Raw genomic sequence first — 23,397 nt, forward strand, 5'->3', positions numbered from 1 at the left:
ATATCGTATCGAAAGGCCTTGCTCGATAGTTTTTTAGCCTGTCCTGTGAATAAATTATTTCGATTTAAATAGAAAATATGACTAAAAAGATTTAAATATATTTTATTTTACATTATTTTACACAAAGAGTTTCACTAATAATACATGGAACTATCGATAGTATCGATTAACAAGATGACCATCGAAATAATCGAGTGAAACCATATTCGATGGTCTTGCAGCCATTAAAATCATATAAAATTAATATGGAAAACTGGTCAGTTATTGTTATAATAATAAAATTTAAATACAATTCTATTCAATTATTTCATACGAAGAGTTAAATACCACGAATTATACTATCGATAGTACCGATTAATAGATTAACCATCGAAATAATCGAGTGGAACCATGTTCGATATGCTCGTCGTGCAGCCATAAAAACTGTATAAAATTAATATGGAAAGCTGGTCAATTATTGTTTTGAATTACTTAAAATACGTTAATTATATTTAATTTATTTATAACGTAATAAACTAAACCAACCTCGTAACTATTATTAAAGCATATTATAGTTCAGTTTATTTACATAGTTATTTCAGCTGTGCTTATACTCCGTTCAATTCGATTTATAATTAACATAACTTATCGAAAAGTGCGACAAATGTGTTAGATGGTTAAGTAACCGCAACGAAACTTTTGTGGGAAAGCCTGGGTTCGTTCCTTTGGTTCCGTGCTGATCTGTAGATTTGCATAATTTTATTGTGTGTTGAACTTTGGTCGTGGCAAAAGCTGAATACGCAATAGCCTTGCATACACACAGTAACACTGTACAAAGGCGCCCGCACACACTCACACACACACACACGCACGTTTATGGAACCCACAATGTTGCCCAGTTGTAGCCACCACAAAGAGGTCACTCAAAGTCCACTTACCAACTTAGTTAGCCTAGCGCCCGCTCTTCATGCCCAAAATCTTTGCCTAAGCCTAAAAGTCGCTATTGAGTTGGAGTGTGTGCCAGTGTGTTAGTGTATATGTGTGTATGTGTTTGCGGCTGTTTGTGTCGGTGTTGTAGTGTGTGGATGTGACCGATAAGCGTGTGGCGTGCACTTAAGTTGCACAGTCACCAGGCCAGTGGGACGCTGCCAAATGTTAAAGTTCGAAACTGGCCAGAAAACCACAATAAGCCAAAGATTACTCCCCACTTCAAGCATCTCCAGATACGAGCTCTTGACTGGAACTGTTGTTGTTGTTGTTGTTATTGCTTTGGCTATTTGCGTTGCTGTAGTTGTTGCTAGTTTGTTTATGGCCAACGCCCAGTGCATGGTCCAGCTGCGGGTTCAGTTTGCTTGCACAAAAATATGTTGCATACTTCTAGGCAGCTGTCGAAAAAGTTCATGCACGGGGTGTTGTATATCGCCACTGCCTCTGCCCAACACGCTCAACTTTTGTGTGTCACCGAGATTTGCATTTCAAAGCATCGTGGGCGCTGTCACGCCCACCTGCAAGGGGATATACGTATATATATATAAATGTATATACATATATATATATGTGCAGCACCTGCACAGTGGCAACAACTTATTAGTTTGACTAATCCTATTATGCGCATGCAAACGTGCGACAAGCTAGAACTTTTCCTGCAACTACTTTGAAGTTGAACGCCTCAGTGGCTGTCACTATCCACCTACTTTTATTCCAGCTCCTCCCCCCGTCACCTACCTCTTCGTTTGTTTGTCCACCTGTCTGTCCATAGATTCTATTGAATCGTGCGCTCACTCAAGCGCCACTAAGTTGTCTTAGTAGTTGCCGCTGCTGCTGCTACACTGTAAAAAAAAGGTGTGGGACGCATGTCGGCTGAAACTAATATAGTTAATGCGCTCAAATAATATAATTAAATTGCGTTAAAATGAATGCATTAGACTAAATAACGCAAACAGCACATAATCACATAAATATCTTTTGAATAATGACATTATAATAAATTCATGACCCATTTGATAAATAATTAAAAGAAACAATTAAGAGAAACGATATTTATTTATGCTTTAATGTAATTATAATTTTATTTTTATTTGTGTGTTTGAATCAATGAAATTATTTTTAATTTGATTATGGAATGAGTTTACAAAGCAATAAGAAAATATAATTTTATTTCGTTTGTTTTATCTAACTCAATTAATTCCATTAACATTAATAGAAGGCAAATTTAAAATTTATATAATTATTGCTACTAAGCGAAGGCATTTGGTACAGTTTTTTGTGAAATTTATTTGCTGAACAACAAAATTAAACGAAAATATATTAGAGAATATATAAGCAGACGACGCTAGTGTCTAAATACATATACAAATGTATATATATATTTAGAAAGTCAAAAATATATTATTAAAATTAAAAAAACAGGAAGAAAAACTGGCAAACTATCAAAATAAATTTGCTGTTCAGTTTGAGAGTTGAGAATATTTTAAGTTAATATAATTTTCCTGAAAACTAAATTCAAATATAATTTTTATCAATTTCGCCGGGCATATATTCCATATAGATTTCGCTATTGGCACTTTGTATAAATACCTTCTCGTAGTATACGAGCAATAATATTTATTTTAAGCTTCTTGACCCAATTCCTTGAACGCATTTCGCACGGTGCAGGCCATCCTTCTGTCGCCTTGGCCGGAATCTCTCCCTGCTGCTGCTTGCTGTAGTTAATTTCACCTGCTTACTGTCCATTTTCCTAGCAACAGCTGGTGGAATGGGATAAATGCCGCGACAGCAGCCGAGCTGAAGAAGTTTCTGCAAATCTTGGCAAGCGCGCGTTAAGCTGATTTTCTGGGGCGCTGGCTAAGTTTGCTGGCAAACTTGGCAATTCCTTTGGCCAAATGCAGGCTGAGCCATTAATTGAATTCTGGACATGTCCCGGCGTAAGGCGTATTTATTTTAAGTGAGTTTTGGCTTACACATTTTTTTTCTTACACTTTTTAACGTGTGCGTTGTTTATTTTTACCAAATGCATGTTTGCCATTTATAAATTACAAAAAACGTTTTGAACATCTCTTAAGCATATTAAACATATAGAGCCAGCCAATACAGTATTGTGGTTGTTGTACATTAAATAACTTGCAGTTTTAAGTTTGATATGCATCAAAAATCAGTTTTGATGTGTGAATGTTGCACGTGTTCCAGTTCTCTCCAGATGCTGCTGCTCCTTCTTTTTCTCCTCCTTCTTTTTGTGAGTCTCTATGAGTGGGTGAATCTTCTATGCTGTGTGTATTTGTGTGTATGTGTGTTTGTTGAGTTGTGTTGTTTCTGTTTAGAAGAGCAGCGAGAAGAGGCTTCTTACGCCAGTGGAGCCAGCTCCGGAACCGAGGGTAAAGCCGGTGCTGGGCGTGCCGCTGCTGCGATGCCGCGAGACGTGGCTGGAAACGTTAGCACGGACACGGTCGTAGCTGGCAACATCCTGTAAGGAAGGGGTAGAAACAATATAGATTAATCAGTTTGGCGGCATTATTTGGTAGTTATTGCGTACTGGTCAAGCACAAACTCGAGATGCTTGCAGTGGCGGCAGATGTCACAAGTGCCGCATGTGTTGTATATCGACAAGACTCTCACCTCTTTGTCGGCATTGGCCAGCACCGAGCGCATTGAATTGGCCACCGGCCACTTCTTCTTCATGACCAAATTGTTTGGCGGATCGTGGGCAGCGCCCGCATCCACCGACCAAATGGTCACACTTGCGCCACCCAACACCTTTGAGCCGCGCGAGAATTTGAAGGCGAGCTCCTCATCGCCCGCAATGCGCGTCAATTGCCAGCCGGTCAAGTTGATCTCCTCGGTGCCCTTGTTGTGCAGCTTGATGAAGCGACCCTCTGTGTCAGCCTCAATAATTTCCAGATCGCCCTTGGCGGCAGCATTCACCGAGTACTCGGACAGGGTGCGGTCCTCGCTCTCATCGATGACCGTGCGGCGGCGTTTCACGGCACTCGAGCCGGATATGCCCGGTGTAGCGGAACGACGTCCGCTGGGCGTAACACGTCCCGAACGAGAGCCGCCGCTGGCACTCAAATGGGTGCCATTGCTGGAGATGCCAGAATCGGTACCGGTACGGCCGGGTGAGGTAATGTTCAGGCGACGCTCCTCGCCGCACAGCAACTTGTCGTAGGCTGCCAGCTCCAGATCCAGCGACACCTTGATGTCCATCAGGTCCTGGTACTCCTGTAGCTGCTGCGCCATCTCATCGCGCATACGTTGCAGATCTGCCTCGAGTGAGGCAATGTACTGATTATGACGTTGACGCTCCGAGTCCAAGAGATTTTCCAGCTCACGTATGCGTGCCTAATAATTGACAGAAGGAAGAATTAATTACGAATCCTAGCGTACCGAGTGATTGGCACTTACATTTAATCCGGCATTGGTGTTCTCCAGCTCCTGCAGTTTGCTGTGGAGGCCATCGATCTTGGTACGCATGTGACGCACCTCCTCGGTGGCGTGCAACGAGCCTTGAGCGGCACGGGCGGCAGCTGCCTTCAGATTCTGTATCTCATTGTCGTAGAGCAGCTCGATCTCCTCGCGATTGACGCGCATCTGTGCCTCATACTGATCGCGCAGTTCCTGCAGCGATTGCTGCAGCTTTGCCTCATATTGGCGCGCCAGGCGTCCATCGATCTCGCTGATTTCGATCTGGCGACGCGAACGCGTCTCGGTTAGCTCCTGTGAGTGCACCTGATCCTTGAAGGCCAGCTCCTCGCGCAGACTCTGGTTCTGGTTCTCCAGATCGACGCGTGCCAAAGTTTCGGCCTCCAGCTGCTTGCGCAGATCATCCAGTTGCCGGCGCAGACGCTCGTTCTCCGCCGCCAATTCCTTAGCCTGATCCTCGGCCTTCTTGCGATCGGCCAAGGCCTGATTGTATTTGCCATTCACTTCGGTGTAACGAGATTCATAGAGGCGCGCATTGTTCTCTGCCACGGTTGCCTCTTTAGTTTTCTTGTCGAGTCTGTGAATGAAATATGCATGTGTGGGACGTTGTAATCCATTACTAATTTACCAAGTGCTTATCACTAGACATGTGCATACCAGCTGATGACGTCATAAACAGTCAACACGCGGCTGTACAACTGAATCACACTCGATCGATCGCTCTTTCCCCCTCATTCTATCAGTCTCTCTCTCCCTCTCCCTTTTGGAATATCTCATGCATATCGAGCTTTGCTCTCCAGCTCTCTTTTCTGTCTAATTTATTATTCATCGCTTGAGTTTCTTTTGGTGGCTGCCTTGAAATCTTCAGATGCCATTAGCATAAAGTAGCCAAGCTATTTTCTACCCAGCATATCTACTACATGCTCTACCTCCCTCTCTGTTGCTCACACTCTCTCTCCCTCTCTCTTTTACGCAGGCAGCTAATTTATGTGCATAGCTACTTCAAACGTTTTATTTTAAATGTGGCTAAAAACAAACTTGTTTATTTGCCTAACAAAAATTCCGCAATCTTTTCGAAAAATGTCGTCAACGACTCTCGTGGCCTGCACGTTTTTTTCCCCGCTAAATTTAGAAACTATTTAAATATAAAGAAGAAAAAACGGTATTTTATTATAATTAAGCATTTTCAATCAGAATTTCAAGTATATCAAAAAATAATTATTTGCATATAATTATCATGCTGGTTGACCTTAAAAGCATCTACAATCAGGCGCCGGCGCCTTCTAAGGCAACTTTTTCTATAGTTTCTAAGCTCCTCCTCGTTTTCATAATATTATTTGCCCCAAACCTATTGTAACTTTTATATTTTTGGCGCTTTTTCATTGCGTTCCATTACAAAATAAACAAGTAAACAAACAATTTTTGTAGCTAATCAAGAACGTCGCACAGAAGTAGACGGAATCCTCAAGGTTGTTTCAGTTCTAAGTTCTAAGGCATGCGTGTGAGTCCGCAACTGCCCACACGCTATGCCCCTCGGGTATTTCGGGTATTTCTTTCGATCCCATGACAGGGAAACATAAATAAAAATGCTACCAAGCGACCTAATTTGTTAAAGTGAGTATTGTTTGTTGTAATGTGAAGGCAAGTGGGTTAATTGTTGAAAGTACTTTTTGTATTGGTCTAGTAAAAAAAACTAAGGAAATTGCGCCAAAAGAAACTTATCAGTGCTTTTATATTATTAGTGGAAAGGTTTCTGGCCTTTAATGAGCCAAAATATTCTATGAAACACAGTAATAAAACATATGCGTCTTTATACATATTAAAAAATATACTTTGAAAGAGACTTTCCCAAATGTTAGTCAATCTGAAAGCACACTGTTTTGCCGTGCGGGTTGCACAAGTTTTCAGAAAAACTCTTTCAGTCATCAAACACCAAAATTTAACCGTTCCATAAAAGAAAGAAATTTATAAACTCATATCATGTGGTCATTTTGACTAAAAAGTAATTGAGCCCGGGCTTGCCTAAAGCACGAATATACAAACAAATACACCCCCATACTTTAGTTAATACCCTAAGCACAATGAATGCCCCAAAATAAATATTGCCTTTGATGATAACGGGAACGCAATATTCGAATACGCAATATTCGGAATTTGTTGACATCATAGAGAAGTGGGAGGGTGGGCAGCCTAACTCCAAAACTGGTATTACATGTTGAGCCCCTCGCTGCCTATTGGCGGCATTACAAGTAAATACAAAAAAAAAAACCAAAAACAAAGCGTTGTGCGTTATTATTGGCTTGCAATGACATCATATATACATTTGTATGTATACAAATGTACCCGAATATATATTCGCTTTTGTTTTCATTGCAACCTTGGAAGGGTTTAGGCATTACGTATACGAACCTCGCATGGCGCTCAGCTCTAAGAGTTAATCGACATTTGCTTTGGCTATTAGCGTAAAGCGCGTATGCGAGAATTGTATTAGATATGAAAAATGTGCTCCCAAGTTTTTTTTTTTTTTTTTTGGCGTTGTTGCTACTGCTTTTTGTCTTTGTTGTTGCTTTGGATGTTTTTTTCGATTTCGCTTTGGAGATTTCTCGAAACGCAAATGCAAAAAATAAACAAAAACACGCCAAGCAGCCGCGTGAGAGACTGAGAGAACTGAGCGTGTATGAGTGTGTGCTCGCGAGAGAGCGACCCTGCCATGTGCGCTGCCAACTGCGGCATGACATCAGCCAACTAATACAAACAAACTTGCAGTACTCTCTCGCTCTCGCACATATACATGACATCACTGCGAGAGCTGATTAGTGAGCTTTGAGTTTGTTTTTCTGTTTCTGTTGTTGTTGTCGTTGTCGTTTGTTTGCCGTTTTTACCTTTGCTTCAAGTCATCATTTTCCTCCCACAAACGCTTGATATCGATCTCGAGCTTGGCCTTCTCCTTGGCCGTCTCATCGAGCAGCTTGCGTGCTGCGGCCAACTCCTTCTCGTAGACCGCTTTCAGGTTGGAGGTCTCGCGATTGACGGTATCCTGTGCCAAGTGCAGCTCCTGTGTGAGGCGCCCGTTCTCGTTTTCCAGATGGCGCATGCGATCGATGTAGCAGGCGAGACGGTCATTCAGATGCTGCAACTCCTCCTTCTCCTGCATGCGTGTGGTGCGCGTGGGACTGGTGGGGCTTGTGGCACCACCCAAGCGCCCCGAGGTCGAGGCTCCGCCAACTGGCGTCGACGTGGAGGCGCGCGAGACGCGTGTGTTAACTGTAACGCGGCGTGCGGACATTTTTGCTTATTTAATTAGCTTTATATTTCGAAATATTTTCAAAAAAATGAATTGAGGAACGTTTTAAGTACGCAACTATTTTTGCTTATGCTTAAAATTCGGTTATGTTTAGTTATTGTATTTTGTATTTTCTAGTTTGCTGCCTAGGCACGTCCGACTGCTTTGACTGTTGAAAAATTACTGTAAGTTGCGGCGTGTTTAGCGCTCGCACGAAAGCGCTACACGTCATCATCATCGACGAAATTAGTAGTCGCCGTCGGCGTCTCTGTCGGCGGCCATAAAATAACAAAAACAACACTATGCAAGTTTGAGAACCAGCGCTTGGCTCTCTCACGCTCACACTCACACTTGCACCGAGTGGTTATTCCGCTCACATGTCCAAATGGCGGACAGCGCTCACTGCCTCACTGCTTGCCTGCTGCCTGGTTAGCGGTTGTTGTTGTTGCTTTCTTTTTCGTTGTTTGTTTGAATTGCTCAGAATGGCGTTGTATTTGTTGTGCAGCTGCTTGTTGTTGTTATTCGAGAGCGAGAGCCACAAATAGAAAACACAAAGCAAATCCAACGCAATCAATGCCAAGCGTAGAACTCGTTCAGCAAACATTCATACATACATTCTATTTAAAAGCTTTCGCCTTGGAGTTTGGGTGAATGTACGCACCCGAAAGGTGTGCAAGGAAGAAAATGCAAATTACATAAAGTGGGACAAACAGATAATCGATACAATTAACATACAATGCATTGGACTGTTGCTGCTCTGTTTACACCCATTAGTATTAACCAATACCTATCCCTGTCATTACGCTCGGTTATTAACTAAAGCGGAAGGTCAATTAGTTGTCGAAGTTATGATATAGACAACCGCGTGGCAAACTCTGTCAATTGATCGACCACCCACTGGGAGGACACGTTAGACGGAAACTGCTTAGTGCAATGTCAACTTGTCATAAATGAAATATTTATTGACGTGCTTAGCTGGCGTTGTTTTTGGTTAGGGCTTAGACTTGCTTGCCCACCCATTGGCTTTCCTAGGGAATGCCAGAGGCAATAACAATAAATAACAGCAAGAACAACAATAACAGTTATAGCATGCTTTGAAGGAGAACTTTCCATCTCTCTATTTCCTCCTCTTTTTCTCTCTCGCTCTCTCTTTCTGAGTCGTATCTCTTGTTTTTAGCGGCCGCAAATATTTTTATAGCCGGCAAACTTTTTTGCACACAATCTACATGCACACAGGCACACCTGCGATATACAGATACAAATACCGACGTACATATGTGTACATGTAGAATAGAGCATGCCGCCTCTCTCTCACGCTCTTGGCATTCACAATTTGGCATTGCCATTGTGATGCTTGTTCTCTCTCTATTGTTGTTCTTTTGTGTTGCAAACAGTTAAAGCCAGCTGTTAGTTTGAGTGCAACAGAAGGGCTTATCAGTTCTGTGCAGGCCTGTGACGTCATCAGCTCTAAAGCCAAAGCCAAAGCAAAAGCAGCAGCAGCAACTGACCTCCAATTTAAATACGACGCGAGCGTCGGCACTGTGGGACGCTTTGCCGCTTGTCTCGCTCGCACGTATGGATGTTCGATGTGACGTCATCAAAATATTTTTAATTATTGCGTCGACGTTGTCTCGGCTCTGAGCACTTCGGGAATTTTAACATATTTTATGTTTCGTCTTGCCAAATTATAATTCTGTTCAAGTGTGCTTAATGCGGGTACAGTTCAGCTAATTAGGTTTAATTAACGTTAAGCAAAACCGGTGTTAAATTGTTGTTGGAATATATGTAATTTTTACTTGTTTTGCTGCTTTACTTAATGTGCTCTTGTTTATTTTGCTTTGTGCTTATCATTTGTTTGCAGCTTTTGCTTTGTTGTCTCGTCTAAGCTTTTACTCGATTTGGCAGGCCTTTTTGTGACGAGTGCGACGTCAATTTGTCGCTTTGCTTGATTAATTGTAAGCATTAGGGCCATAAATTGATAAGAATTTTGTTCTATTAACAAGTTGTTAGCTTTGGAACTGCAAATGTGTTCATTTACGCTAAGTATGACCTGGAAACTAGAGGTCTTTCAATAACCGAATTCCATCAATACTGAATAGAACATCGACTTTCCGAGGGTGACTATTGATATACACTTTTTTTCTTATCAAAAATTTAAAAACTTTTATCAACTCAATTGCATAGGTTGAAGGGTATATTTGCACAATAGAACACTCGATTTTTCTTGCAATTATTACAATACTCATTAAAGTTGGTAATTACAGTAATAAAAATTTACAATAAAAATATAAAATATTCTTAACATTTATATTCTGGGGCATCAATTATTAAAAACCCATTAAGTAAAGAGACTTTAAAGGTTGGAGACTTTTTTATGAAAAGATTATGCGGATTAGCCCCTTCTCGTGAACCAATAAAGCTTAGAAATTGAAACATAATTAAAAAAAATAGAGGTTCGATACTTAGTACTTTTATATTTAGTATTGATTTTTATGGATTTCCTTAACATTCTTTACATTAGATAGTTTAGATCTGGATATAGGGTATTTTCCAGTCTAGTACCCTCGATTTATTGAACAATATATTTTTTGTGATATTTATTTATACCAAATCTTATTTAACATTTTCCCAAACATGCTTTCCCCTGACTTATGTAATTTAGTCTGTTTAACAGTTAAAGTTTTACGAAATCCATTCAGTACAGTTTTCGAAATTTGTATGCATAAATTTGCATAAATTGTCCTCTGTTATGCTAATGATTTATGCATATTGACATTTGTATCAACAGCTAATGTTAAATTTCTTGCCCAACTCCAAAAATGCGTATTTAAATAAATTTCCAGCGCTCGTTTTGATTCCTTCATTCTCTCAATCTGGCAGTTTGTCAGTTTGTTAGTTTGTCAGTTTTGTATCTGAAAACTTGTTTGTCGTCTTTAAACGAATTTGTCAAAGCAGCTTCCATAACTTCAGTTGTTATTGTCGAAGCCAACAGCAGCGAAGTTTGCCGTGCGCGACTTTCGGCCAACAATAATGACATCATCGCAAGCTCAAAGTTTTGAAGTCATGGCAAATGACGTTTACTTTATAAGCCAGAACGATGTGAATGGCAGTAGAAAAACGGTGGAAAACAATACGCTTAAAGCTGAACAATCTACAATTGGGAGCTATCGATTGCCCAATGAAACCCCATTTACACGTCGTTATGCAGATAAAGCTGGGACAAATATTCTGCGAGTCTCACTTAATTAACATTGCAGCCAAATCGATAAATATTTATATAAAACTTCTAAACCAAAAATGAAGCTGATATAAAAAAAAAAACTCTACCAAACCGTTCGCTTAATACCCTCTCCTTATTTCATGTAATTTAATCCAAATTTTACAATTTCAATAGGTTTTTTTTAATACTTAAATTTTGTTTGGTTTCTATCTTAATTATTTTGTGTTCCCAGCGCATATTTATATTTCATGAGAATTTCATCAAAACTTTATATAGTTCATGAAATATTTGATGACCCGTAGCAAGGGTATAAAATGCAAAGCAATAAACAATATAAAAGCAATTGTGTTCGAATTGCGTTTGACATTTTGGTTTGTAATATTTTTCCCTTTTATTTTATTTTATTTTATTTATTTTTTGTATAAATGTTTCTGTCACATACCAAAAACCGCGATGCAAATAAATAATCAAAAAGCAAGCGTGGTGGGCTACAAAATGTTACACTTTGTGATACTCTGTAATCGGAAATCTATCAAAAAATATATAATTTACAAAATGTAGATAATAATGAAAATAATAAATAGTTAACACTTGTTGAAATTAACTATATTTTTGACACCACATAAGTTACACGTTGATAGAGAGAAGGCGCAGATTTGAATATATCTGTCATATAAACATATAACTAATCTTAAATGTCTGTACTTTTTCACTTTTATCGTTTTTAAATGCTGTTCAAGTATTTAGATTTTATTTAAACATGTTAACTTCTGTTCAATCCTTTGTACATCTCATTGTCACAGGGTATAAATGCGCTATTGAAAATCACTTCGTACGTGTTAATATTGCTCGTTGAATATTTGTTATGCAGTCAGCACACACACACACACACACGCACATTAATTTGAAATATTTACTATTCGTATTTATTCAGTTGGGTATTTATTTTATAATTAAAATTATTTACTGGGCGAATTTTTGCTGCCTTCGTCCTGTTTGACTCTTGTATGCAAATTGCCTAAAGCCCAGCTTATTACGCATACGCCATGTTGTCGACATTAAGTTTTGTTAATTTTGCAGCAAAGCAACTGCAGCAACGCAACTGCAGCTGCAGCTGCAAGTTTTATACAGTTTTGGTCTAGTTTGTAGCACGGCAACTGCATCGGCAGCTGGCAAAAGTTGACAGCATTTACATTTTTTCTACGTTCTTCAAGCTACTCAGCATAAGTTAATTTAGTGTTTGTCTTCTGCTGAGATCTTGTTGTGTGTGCTTGTGAGAGAGGGTTTGTGTGTGAGTGTGTGTGTGTGTGTGTGGGAGACAAGTGAAAAGACAGCAGCAAACGGGGCAACATCAGCATTTGGCTGGTTGTTTGGTGTCGTTGACTGCAACTTTTGCCACTGCAACTGCGAATTTTATGTATGCTGCATGCACATTTTACATTTTATATATGCAGCTGACGACGCTTTGAACTTTGCGCCCCAGAAACTGTGCTGCAAAACATCAGTAAATACGCTTTTTGTGCTTGTTTATGTGAATTGAAATGCGAACGCGAGCGCGAATGTGAATGTGAATGCGATTTGCGTTTATGCGTGCCACTTAAAGCAAGATGACAGCAGCAGATGCAAAAACTTGTTCTACAAATAAGGATTAAACGTCGAAAAATTAGACAAGAAAGAAAACCTTATAAGAAAACTCAGCTTGTCCTTCCCAAATCGAAATACAAGAGTTTTGTGAAATATCACATTACCTAGTCCAAGTTCCTTGCTTTAAACTGAAGACAACATTTCCACCCGCTCTTAAATCTAGCCTCACATCTCAAAAAGTTGCATATAAAGTTTTCCGTACACTCCGTAGGGTGAATAGTTGATGCAAAAACTCTTTCTTTAATGATACAGAGCTTTGAAAGTGAGTCGAAATGAAACTTTCACTCATTCACATTTCTCCTCCCAGGACGGGTGGATTTCCGGAACACGTCTCATTTGAATTTTCACATCGATATTTGAAATTGATTTAGAAGCCAATCGGATGGCACACAAAAAGTTACATGCAACCGTTTCCACCCATTATTCACAGTTGCGGGTGGAAACGTCAAAAACTCTTCAAGTTATAAAAAAATGGAAGGGATTAAAGTAAATGCGAAAGTTTAAATGGAATGCGATGTATTCCAGTTGAGAGAGCCCGACTGAATTCCTTATAAACTATTCTATATAGAGCTCAAGGGTTTTTGTTTCTGTTAAATATTTTCACAAAAGTCTAGTATACCCTTTTTACACATGAATATAGTAACAGGGTATGCACTCTGCAAGCTGCTTAAATAATTGCAATTAAAATGTTATTTGCTTGACTTAAATCAGCGCATAAACGACCAAAATGCAAAATCGCAAAGAACTTGTTGGCCAAAGAGCTTCAGCTTTGATTGCAATTAATTTGAGTTAGTTTTCGCTTAGCACTGCGTGCAGGCAGTGTAATTTGTAAAGCCGGCTCTTGGCCGGGCCCAAATGAAATTTACCCGTCTAAAAGGACGAGAGCCAGTTGTGGCAACAGCTACTTAAAGGCAGCCTAATATGAGTACGGATGTTGTGCGTCTGTATTCGTATTCGTATTCGTATTCGTATGCGAATGCGAGTGAGCATTTGCATAAGCAGTTGCCACGCCCACACGCAGAAGCCCACGCCCGCGCCCAGGCCAAAAATGCACTCACCTGTTTTATTTGCACACATCATGCGCTCTATTGAGTTCTTGCGCCCAGGCTGCAGCTGCAGCTCCTACCCAATTCACACTCTCCATTCTCCAGCTGCGTCGGCTTAATCAGTCCGACGACGGGGTCGGGTGGCACAGCCTGTTGGCCAAACTGTCGCTCAGTAGCTTAAGTAGTTTCAGCGAAAAACTCCTGAAAAATTGAATCCAACTCGCTGCCACTTGAGCAAACGTTGCCAACTTGTGGAGCGGGTGGCGAGGTGGTGGCGGGGGGCCAGGTCGGATGACAAGTGTAAGGAGCGAACTCTGATATGGTGTGTGGGAGGAAACTGCAAACTGGTTTTCCAATTGTTGTTGTTGGAAAAAATTGGTTGAGCCATCCAAAAGTCGGCGAACTTAAAGCCAATTAAAGCACTTTGTTAGCCAATTAAAATGGCATGCCAACATTTGCTAGGCCCTCCGACCCGGCCCTAAACCAGCGCATATTTGCACGTTGCATAATTGAATCATAGACAAAACGAGTCGAGTCGAGTCGAGTTGAGTCGAGTTGAGTCGAGTTAAGCACTCGCTGGCTCCCTCGCTCTTTGTTACCTGTTTGCTCTCAATTATGCTGCAACGTCAACAGCGGCCAGATTGACTTAATTATGTCAGCCGTATACACACACACACACGCACACGCGCACACCCACTCGACTTGAAAAGGTAAACAAACACGCGTCTAGCAGACTTTTAGGCGACCAGCTCGTGCTGCGCCTTGATTATGCCAAGCAACGAGACAAAACTTTAACAAAACAAACAGAAAATGTGGGTGATAGAGAACAAAAAATGCAAGAATAGTGCAGAAATTATAATTACTAAATAAGGCAGGCACTTGAGACGCGTGTAGAGGAGGGGGAGCAGCAGCAGCAGCAGGAGGAGGAGAGGAGCAGGAGCAGGAGCAGGAGTCATCCAGACAGGACCAACGACAGTCGCCTGCTAAAAACTTCAATGAACAGTTGGCACATGAGAGAAGTCAGCTGGAAACCCGGCCTAATGAGCAGACTAAGCTACAACGAACGACAAGCAAAAAGTTCACAAAACTGAAGTTGAAGTCCTTTGGCGAGGACATAGATTTGTCGGGCGTAGAGGTAGAATCAATGTGGCACATGAAGCGGAAATTTATAATTACAATAGCAGCTAATTGGTACTGCAAATCGAATCGACAAAATTGTCAGATTTCAATTGTCATTTACATTTTCTCATAAAAATATCTTCTCGAATTGAATATTCACTTCGAATGGCAAAACTGTTAATTTTGACACTTGCTTTTAATTTTGCACAGTCAGCCCGCTTTGCAAGAACAAATTAATGACAAAAAACTAAAAACGTTGCAGTCGATCCCTCAACTGTTCTAAAATGGTTAAGATTTCAGGTTTTTATAGTCTCATCCAGGTGCTTTCCAACTTTGACTTGGAGAAGGAGGAGGTATACAACTTTGCAATTTGCTTTGACGGCTGTGGGCGTGGCTGGCTTGATTTTTAACTAAGATCAACACGAGATTAGCCGAAGATTAACCAAATTTATTGACACTCGCTGAAAGTCTGTTCTGAAGTGTCCAAAAATTGACATTAACAAACATATTAGAATACTCTTTTCTTTAATAACAAAGTATTTTAAGAAAATCGAATCTATTCCTCAGAGCGCTTTTATATACCCTTGCAAAGGGTATTATACAATTGTGAAGAAATGTGTCGCGTAAAAAGACATTTTCGATCCCATAGGCAGAAATAATTCCACGATTACTTCAAGTGACATTTCGTCAGAAATATTCATATTTTTTAAAGATAATTTAAAACTTATCATCGGAATGTATTGGACCTTGAGAACTTTTTATGAATGTATAAAGTACAAACAAGCTCATCTTTGTACCCCATTTTTGTGTCTATGATTAGCAAAAAGCAATTAAGCTATCTGAGCAGAGCTAGACTCTCAGGTTTAATGAAAACTGACATACGTCAATCCTTTTTTTTGGCAGGCAGAGTCTGAGTCAATTATCGATCGACTACGTCAATAGCTGAGAATTAAAAGCCAGTGAGTTTTTACTAACCTGGTTTGAACATTGAATGCAATTTTTTTATTTGCCATAAAATCTTACAACGGAATTGTAAGCTGAAAAACAGCCGAGCCTTAAACTATATTTGTTAAAAAAGGTTTTGGTCCAAAAATTATTTTATAAATAATAATATAAATAATACAAATAGTTTTGAATATTATTTAAAATGTATATAAACCAAATTACGTCTAAACTAAAATTGTAATAAAGAAAATTATTCTATGAAAATGGTAGTCTATGTTCTCGAGGTCTTACCTTTTATTCAATTCAATTTGTTTTATCATGCGCTTGAATCCATCAGTATCTTTTGATATCTACCAAGCGAAAGGCTATAAAATAAGGGTATAGTTACAATGTCTTGTAGCTTATATGATATTTACATTGAGGGCTATTTACAATTAAGGGGATTGAGGTAGGTCGCAAGGGTATAACCTTTGGAGGCGCATCCAGGACCCTGGCTAAGACCTAGATTCACAGATGCGGAATAGAAGTTCATGGGCCAAACCTTCGGGCAAGGATCTGGTCATTATTTTGCATTTGCAGTCTACTACTTTTACTTAGTTCTTCGCGACAACTTTCCCAAGCTCAGCATCAAATTGCCTTGGCTGCTTAAAACATGTACTCATATTTTATTTATTAATATATAAGCCCTTGTTTTTAATGTACACTTTTAATCTATGTCAGTGCTGGTTATATTTCTTTTATTTTTATTTTTTATATTTCTATTGCATCACAGATGCCCAGCATTTAAGTGCAACATTTCTTCCGCTAAACTGTTTAATCCGCGTTTTCCCGGAGCGCACACAAAAGCGCGTGCCAGAAAAACGCGATTTTCCAACTGCATTTCCTGCTGCCTTCTGCCGCTCGCAGCTCGTCATGGAGGGCACGTCGCACTCGTAACTCGATGTTAGTCCAAGTCGGGACCAGCAATTATAATGGCGTGTGCCCAACCTGACTAAACATAGAGTTCGGGCAGGATTTCGCAACTTTCCCTCGTTCTCCCTCTCTCTCTCGCTCTCCTTTGATGCGTATGACTAATTTTGTATGGCATACTTTTAGGCGTTATATACATAATTTTCACTTTGAGCGACAAATTAATGGGCGTTAACGCTGCCAGGGCTCACACACACACACACCCCCACACCCACACACACAGCCAATACCCAGCTGCTTTGTCTAGCACTTGTGTGTTGACGAGAAAGGGTTGAGGGCAGGGGCAACTTCCTGTGCTGCTTGCGCTGCGCAGCGGAAGCTGCGGCCAGCGGTTCCACTGGGAGGTGGCTGCCTGCCAGCTGCGTCAAGCGGAAAATTAGGCAACAGCTTGGCGGCCTTTGAATTAATGCACACAAAATCCCACTGAAGGACTGACAGACGGACTGGCATTGCGACTGACACGCCGGACAGATTGACAGACAGACTGACTGACAGCTTAAGCGACTGGCGTCGAGTGCCATTGAAAACACAATTTGGCGGCCAATTGAGGCGCAGAACCGTTCATTAAGCAATCAATTGGCAATTGGCAATTGGCAAACGGCTTGCCACTTGCCACTTGCCACTTGAGTTCTTTTGGCCATTAAACAGCCGTTTTATTTTCTCGCTTTATCTTCTGTGTTCTTTGCAGATCATTCGCGAACGACTTCCCGATTATCCATTGCGCAGCAGCCTCGTCTGGAACTCAGCGCCGGGCGCCCTCCTCACACTGCCCACATTTGCCGATAGTTCTAGGTAAGATTCCATTTTGCCAGGCTGGCAGGCGGAAAGCGCGCCTAATTAAATTTACATTCCACAGCCATTTTGGGGGCGCATTGAAGTGTTTTGCCATTAACCTAATTGCCTTGCCCATTTCAGATTTATGCCCTTTCTGCTCAATGCGATGGGTGTGGAGCCGCGTCACAACTACACGGCCGTTATCTATGTCCAAATTGGCGCCGCCCTCGGCCCCAATGCGGCGCTCTACAAACTAGTCAGGACCATTACGAAGAGCCAATTTGTGGATAGAGTAAGTATCGACATTGGACTTGTCCAAGTAGCACGCAAATTTATAGAGATGGTTAAACTACTAAAGTTCGCAAGTTATACGATGCATCGCTTGGATACGATCTCTAATATTTATTGATAGGGATATGAATGCCTAGAGATGTGCCTAATTATGATATATAACTTTAAGAGAAACTTACGTGAAATTCATAGAGATTTATCTTTTGGTACCATCTCTAAGATGCACTGATAGAAATTAGAGTTCGTTTATATGTGCCTAAAAGTTAAATGAACATCTTTTAGGGAAACTTAAGTAAAATTCATAGAGATGGGTTAGCTGTACAGATAAGTTATCGATGTATCGTTTTGGTACCATCTCCAATATTTATTGAAAAGATCAGAATGCCTAAGGATGTGTCTATAATAATAATAATATTATAAACAGATACCTCAAGGGAAACTCAAGGGATCGATAAACTTCAAAAGTTAATCGATGTATCGGTTTTGGTACCATCTCCAATATTCGTTAATAGGGATTAGATTAGATTAGATTAGCCGAAAGATGGGCATAAAGAAACCTTAATAAATGACCTAAGCGAAATTCATGGAGATGGGTAAACTTCAGAGCTTCACAAGTTAATCGATGTATCTTTTAGTACCATCTCTTATATTCACCAATAGAGATTAACAAAGTTGTAGTAAATAAATCGAATTAACGGTTAATATAAATTTTCAAAATAAACAAACATATTGATTTTTTGCTGCATCATTAGAATTAATTTATAGAGATGGGAAACGTATAAAATCGATATATCGATCTGTTTGCACTTCTACTAACACAATCGAGAATAAATGGAAGAAATTGATGGTTAAGTTAGATTATAATTGAATAACAAGTATTCAAGTGCTGTTCCACACATAAGCTTAAAGAGATAGTTACCTGAATCCGTTTATAAAGTTTACTTCAGTAAATTTAATTTATGTATTTTCCCTTCCTTATTTTCTCATGCAGATACTTGTGCTGTGGGCCGCCGATCGACCGCTGCCACTTAAAAAACGCTGGCCGCCCACCTACCACATACCCCTGCATGTTATTGCGCTGGGGGGCAGCAGTCGGGGGGCGGCAGCGTCGCCGACTGCGCAAACAGGCCAGGAGGCACGACTCAGCATATCACAGCGATTCCTGCCCTACGAGGAGATACAGACAGACGCTGTGCTCTCGCTCGACGAGGATGCCATACTCAATACGGATGAGCTAGACTTTGCCTACACGGTCTGGCGAGACTTTCCGGAACGCATTGTGGGCTATCCGGCGCGAGCGCATTTCTGGGATGACTCCAAGGTGAGCGACGGACAAAAGAAGACTCAAAATATACGAACTGCGGCTGATGAAGTTGTTCATATTTTTCAGAACGCATGGGGCTATACGTCCAAGTGGACGAACTACTACTCGATTGTACTGACAGGGGCGGCGTTTTATCATCGCTACTACAACTACTTGTACACCAATTGGCTGTCGTTGCTGTTATTAAAGACTGTACAGCAGTCCTCCAACTGCGAGGATATCCTAATGAACCTGCTGGTCTCGCACGTGACCAGAAAACCGCCGATCAAGGTGACGCAGCGCAAGGGTTACAAGGACCGGGAGACGGGTCGCTCCCCATGGAATGATCCCGACCATTTCATACAGCGACAGAGTTGCCTCAACACATTCGCAGCGGTATTTGGGTGAGTACATGAGATTCTTGGGAAAAGCGTCTGGGAAAAAGAGTCAAAGGACTCACACTTCCTCTGTGAAAACAGAGGACAGAATGGGGCTTTTCCGATCCCCTTCTATAATTTGTTTTCCCATATATATCAGCATCAGCCGAGTCCATCTAGCCATATCTGCCCCTATTTATCAACTCGTCCAAACAGAGACTTTAAATTTCGATTTTATATTTAAATTTCAATATCGATAACTCGCACCGTGCTCACAAAATCGACATATATCGATATTAAGGAGCTCTCTTCTTTAGAGCGAGACTAACTAAAATTCGACATGTGGGTTTTTGATCAGGAGATTTAATTTTTTGTATACCTTATTATCAAAAATAATGCTACAGTCAACAATCTTGAATATAAAATGATCTAAGCTCCGATGTCCAAAACTTTAAAGCTACAGTCATCATATTTTAATCATACAAAAACCGGTTACCTTCTTGAAAGATTACGCTCCATATATTTTTTCCAGATTCAGACGTCCTGTTCTTTCATAGCTGATATAAAGAAAATACTATATACTACATAAGTTGTTAGTGCTTTTATAAGACGCATATGATACAGTTCTCCGATTTAATTCGGTTTCACAGAGATTCTTGAGATTGTTCAAGATATTAAAAAAAAAAACTTCTTATAAATAAAGACAGACCTCACAGCTTTAATAAAGTAACTGAAAGACGATAAAGTTACATCGTCTCGACTGTTAATATCGATCAGGAATATATATATGCTTTCCGGAGTGGGGACACGTTTCCTTCTTCCTCTTTTCATTCCTTATCAGATTATAGTTCCATTTGTTTTATAAATTGTTTATCTTACTCCTAGGCTTATCATATTTAAAATTCCAATTGGTTTGTTTCTATATTCACAGCTACATGCCGCTCATACGTTCCAACTTGCGCATGGATCCCATGTTGTATCGCGATCCGGTATCCAATTTGCGCAAAAAGTATCGCCAGATCGAGTTGGTTGGCAGCTAGCGATATGTGCAAATTGGCAATAGCTACAAGCGTTAAGAGTACTGAGATTCCCTACCCGCTCACACACACACACACCCACACACATCTATACCACACGCAGACAGCAGTCCGCACACACACCCACAGGCACACAACCAACACACACACACACACACGGACTTCATAAACTGCTGTTCATTGACGCTGCAAAGCGCCGCAAACTATGTTAATTATTATTAGTAGCAAAAATTAGTTAGGATTTATGAAGCGTATATATGTATATGTATGTAACTAAATAGCATTCAGCGTTGCAATTATATATATATATATATTTAGTTATATATTTACAATGCATATTGTACACACACACACACACCGACACACACGCAGACACACAGCAGATTTGTGTATGTATATAGATGAACTCTGATTAGGCCTAGTTAAGTTAAACTCCCTCCCGTGGGAGAACTGAGCAAGCGGAATGCCATTTTTTGCTAATTTCAAATTAGCGCTGCAAGTTTTTGATATATATACGATAAATATAAATATACATATTTGCATATACATACCATATAAATATATATATATGTGTGCATAAGTAGCCGATTTTGTACTGTGTAAAAGCGACGCGTTTGATTTTTGTATGTGTAAATGTTTTGTATGTATGTCTGCCGTATTGTAACTGTAATTGTTGTAACTCAATGATATGATATTGAATCGATATGATATATAAGCGTATATGTATATGTATTTGTATTTGTATAGTTAGCTAGTGTTATTATCGATGTGTGTCTGTAGCCATTCTTACGTTGAAATATTAATGGCAGATGATTAGGCTTAAGCTTGCAAAGATATTCCTTAACGATAATTATTAAAAAACAAAAACTGTGGCCATTATATCGCAATAACAATAATAAAAGATGTAGAAGAAGAAGCTACAAGTGAACGAACTCAACAGCCATGGTACACAATGTGCACAAACAAACCAGAGAGAAGATACATGCATTTTCGGTGTACCGAATATTTAATACCCTTGCAGATATATCAGCTCAATTGGGACTACGTCATGGAAATTTTTATAGGTCATTCTGTTAAAGTCCAATTCAACTCTCAATAATTAAACTTCCAACCAAATAATTGATTGAGTGAGCCAAGTCAAGGCCTAATCGACGACTCAAGTCTCTGCAAGGATATCAAAGTAATTTAATTATATAATAAATGTCTTCGTTTCATTCGTATTTTGTGTATTCCTAATTATTTCTTAACTAAACTATTTCTAGACTATTATATTAAATGTGCAATTTCCATTTTACAGTTCAAGAAAAATGTGTTTCATGAATATTTTAAAAAAGTCTTATTCGGCTATAGCTTTAGCTTAATGCGGCCATTTAATATACGTATGCATATTGTAGCAATCGATTATCAATTATATAATTAATATGAATACGCAAATCCTTAAGCTATACGCTCGCATATCAAGTGCATACATATGACAGATTTCTTACTTTTTTACATTTAATATAATTTACAATAGATGTGTACAAAAGAAAAAGAAGTTGAAAAAAAAACAAAATTGAACACATACATAAATATACATATTTTTACAAAAATATACACGAAACATAAACAAATATTTTGTTTTATTTTCCAGGAAATTCAGTTAGTTTTTCCTTTAGTTTTGATTAATTTTTTGGAATATTTTCGTTTTTGGTACAAACCAAGTGCATAGGGCAATAAGAGTAGAAGACACGAAACTACATATGTAGATAAAATGCAGCAAAATGCAATAATGTTGAGCCTGAACATATCATAAGGGTTTGCTGGCAACGTAGCTGCCTTGGAAGTCAAGAAAGTCGAGGAAGACCTGGAACTGTTGGTAGCTGTGCATCTGCGTAGAACGTTGCCTCAACTCTGGACTGCCGCCAAGCAAATTGTTTAGCATTTATCATTGGAAATGCTTATCTGCAGTACATATACAAATAGAAATACAAACTCGAATGCAATATGCTAAATTTGTATGTAAATTGCAAATGTCTGACAGGGGCACAGAAAGACGGACAGGCACGAATGCAATGAATGCGCCCTATCAGGCATCAGCATGCACATAAATCAAATATTTGAAATATTTTCTGCGTTTACGACTAAATAATAATCAAAAATTCCAGGCTGAGGACATGCATACACAGACACACACACACACACACACACACACACACACACGCACACACACAATTCATAGGAATAGAAGTAAAACTGGAACAAGAATACATAAAAAATAACATAGCTCTATTCAGAAACGAAACAAGAACATTTTTGTACAGTGCGTTTACTTTTTGTATCTGTGTGTAAACTATTTGTATTATACTCGTATTTTGTGCATTTGTATTTGACACAAACCAGAAACAGACTATGTCACTTTTTTATACATATTTAACTAACAAAATATAATGTTTAAAAACAAAACAAAACAAAAATAAACTAAATCTAAAGACAAACAATTGACCAACAAATAACCAAATCTACAATCCTACAACATATACACAACACCCGAAAATACACGCAAAATAATTGAATCGATTTTGAGAAGCCAAAAATATGAAAGCTAAACTTTGAACAAAACACATTTGTGTCCCTCAACAAATAATTAATAATAATAAAAGATATTACATACGCAGCAAAAACATAAAAAAAAAACGTTAATCAACAATATTGCATACCATTACCAAAAAAAAAACTAAAGTAAATGCGAAAATTTAAATGTTGTGATACGATTGACATACTAAAAACTTATTACCAGCAACAAAAAATAGCATATAAAATACTCGTGGAATGTACGTGCTTTCAGTTTTTATCCAGTTTGCGTTTTTTCAATTTATTGCATTTGCATTTTAAAGATAATTGAGCATAATCAATTATTTTGCCACATTTAACAGATGAGGGAAACGCGACGGCAAAAAGCATTTCAATTTTTTATTACTTTGCTTCTTTTTTTTTTCTCTCACTCCTTTGCGC

At 39.4% G+C, this 23,397-nt stretch overlaps 2 protein-coding genes across 3 annotated transcripts in view; one reads left to right on the forward strand and one right to left on the reverse strand.

Annotated features, from left to right (window-relative positions):
- ttv (exostosin glycosyltransferase 1 ttv) overlaps nucleotides 1-21,320 on the forward strand; it is a 79,894-nt gene extending 58,574 nt beyond the window's left edge. The window contains exons 6-10 of the mRNA XM_064695773.1: nucleotides 17,310-17,413; nucleotides 17,537-17,687; nucleotides 18,678-19,007; nucleotides 19,077-19,393; nucleotides 20,298-21,320. Coding sequence (XP_064551843.1) covers nucleotides 17,310-17,413; nucleotides 17,537-17,687; nucleotides 18,678-19,007; nucleotides 19,077-19,393; nucleotides 20,298-20,406 — 1,011 coding nt within the window. The 3' untranslated portion in view covers nucleotides 20,407-21,320. The remainder of the gene's footprint in view (nucleotides 1-17,309; nucleotides 17,414-17,536; nucleotides 17,688-18,677; nucleotides 19,008-19,076; nucleotides 19,394-20,297) is intronic.
- LamC (Lamin C) lies at nucleotides 2,958-7,865 on the reverse strand. Of its 2 annotated transcripts, none has more exons than XM_064695832.1 (4): nucleotides 7,278-7,865; nucleotides 4,378-4,972; nucleotides 3,509-4,314; nucleotides 2,958-3,439 (listed from the first exon to the last, which is right to left on the reverse strand). In XM_064695832.1, exons 1-4 carry the CDS (start codon nucleotides 7,679-7,681, stop codon nucleotides 3,319-3,321), a joined length of 1,926 nt encoding a protein of 641 aa, XP_064551902.1. In that variant the 5' UTR covers nucleotides 7,682-7,865; the 3' UTR covers nucleotides 2,958-3,318. The 2 variants fall into 2 exon arrangements, with proteins under 2 accessions (XP_064551902.1, XP_064551904.1); XM_064695834.1 differs by having other exon boundaries at nucleotides 3,592-4,314; nucleotides 7,278-7,864.
- Nucleotides 21,321-23,397: the final 2,077 nt, after the last annotated feature.

This window comes from Drosophila montana, unplaced genomic scaffold, assembly GCF_035044405.1.
Source record: "Drosophila montana isolate Dmon_TW-CO22-7 unplaced genomic scaffold, ASM3504440v1 contig_3833_1, whole genome shotgun sequence".
In the NCBI taxonomy this organism is placed as follows: domain Eukaryota; kingdom Metazoa; phylum Arthropoda; class Insecta; order Diptera; family Drosophilidae; genus Drosophila; species Drosophila montana.

What these genes read in the sequence shown, in the direction of transcription:
- LamC (XM_064695832.1), bottom strand. Translation starts at nt 7,681, where the DNA reads ATGTCCGCACGCCGCGTTACAGTTAACACACGCGTCTCGCGCGCCTCC. An exon ending in AATGATGACTTGAAGCAAAG is followed by an intron (nt 4,973 to 7,277) that starts GTAAAAACGGCA and finishes TTTCATTCACAG; the next exon opens with ACTCGACAAGAAAACTAAAG. An exon ending in CTCGAGTTTGTGCTTGACCA is followed by an intron (nt 3,440 to 3,508) that starts GTACGCAATAAC and finishes CCTTCCTTACAG; the next exon opens with GATGTTGCCAGCTACGACCG.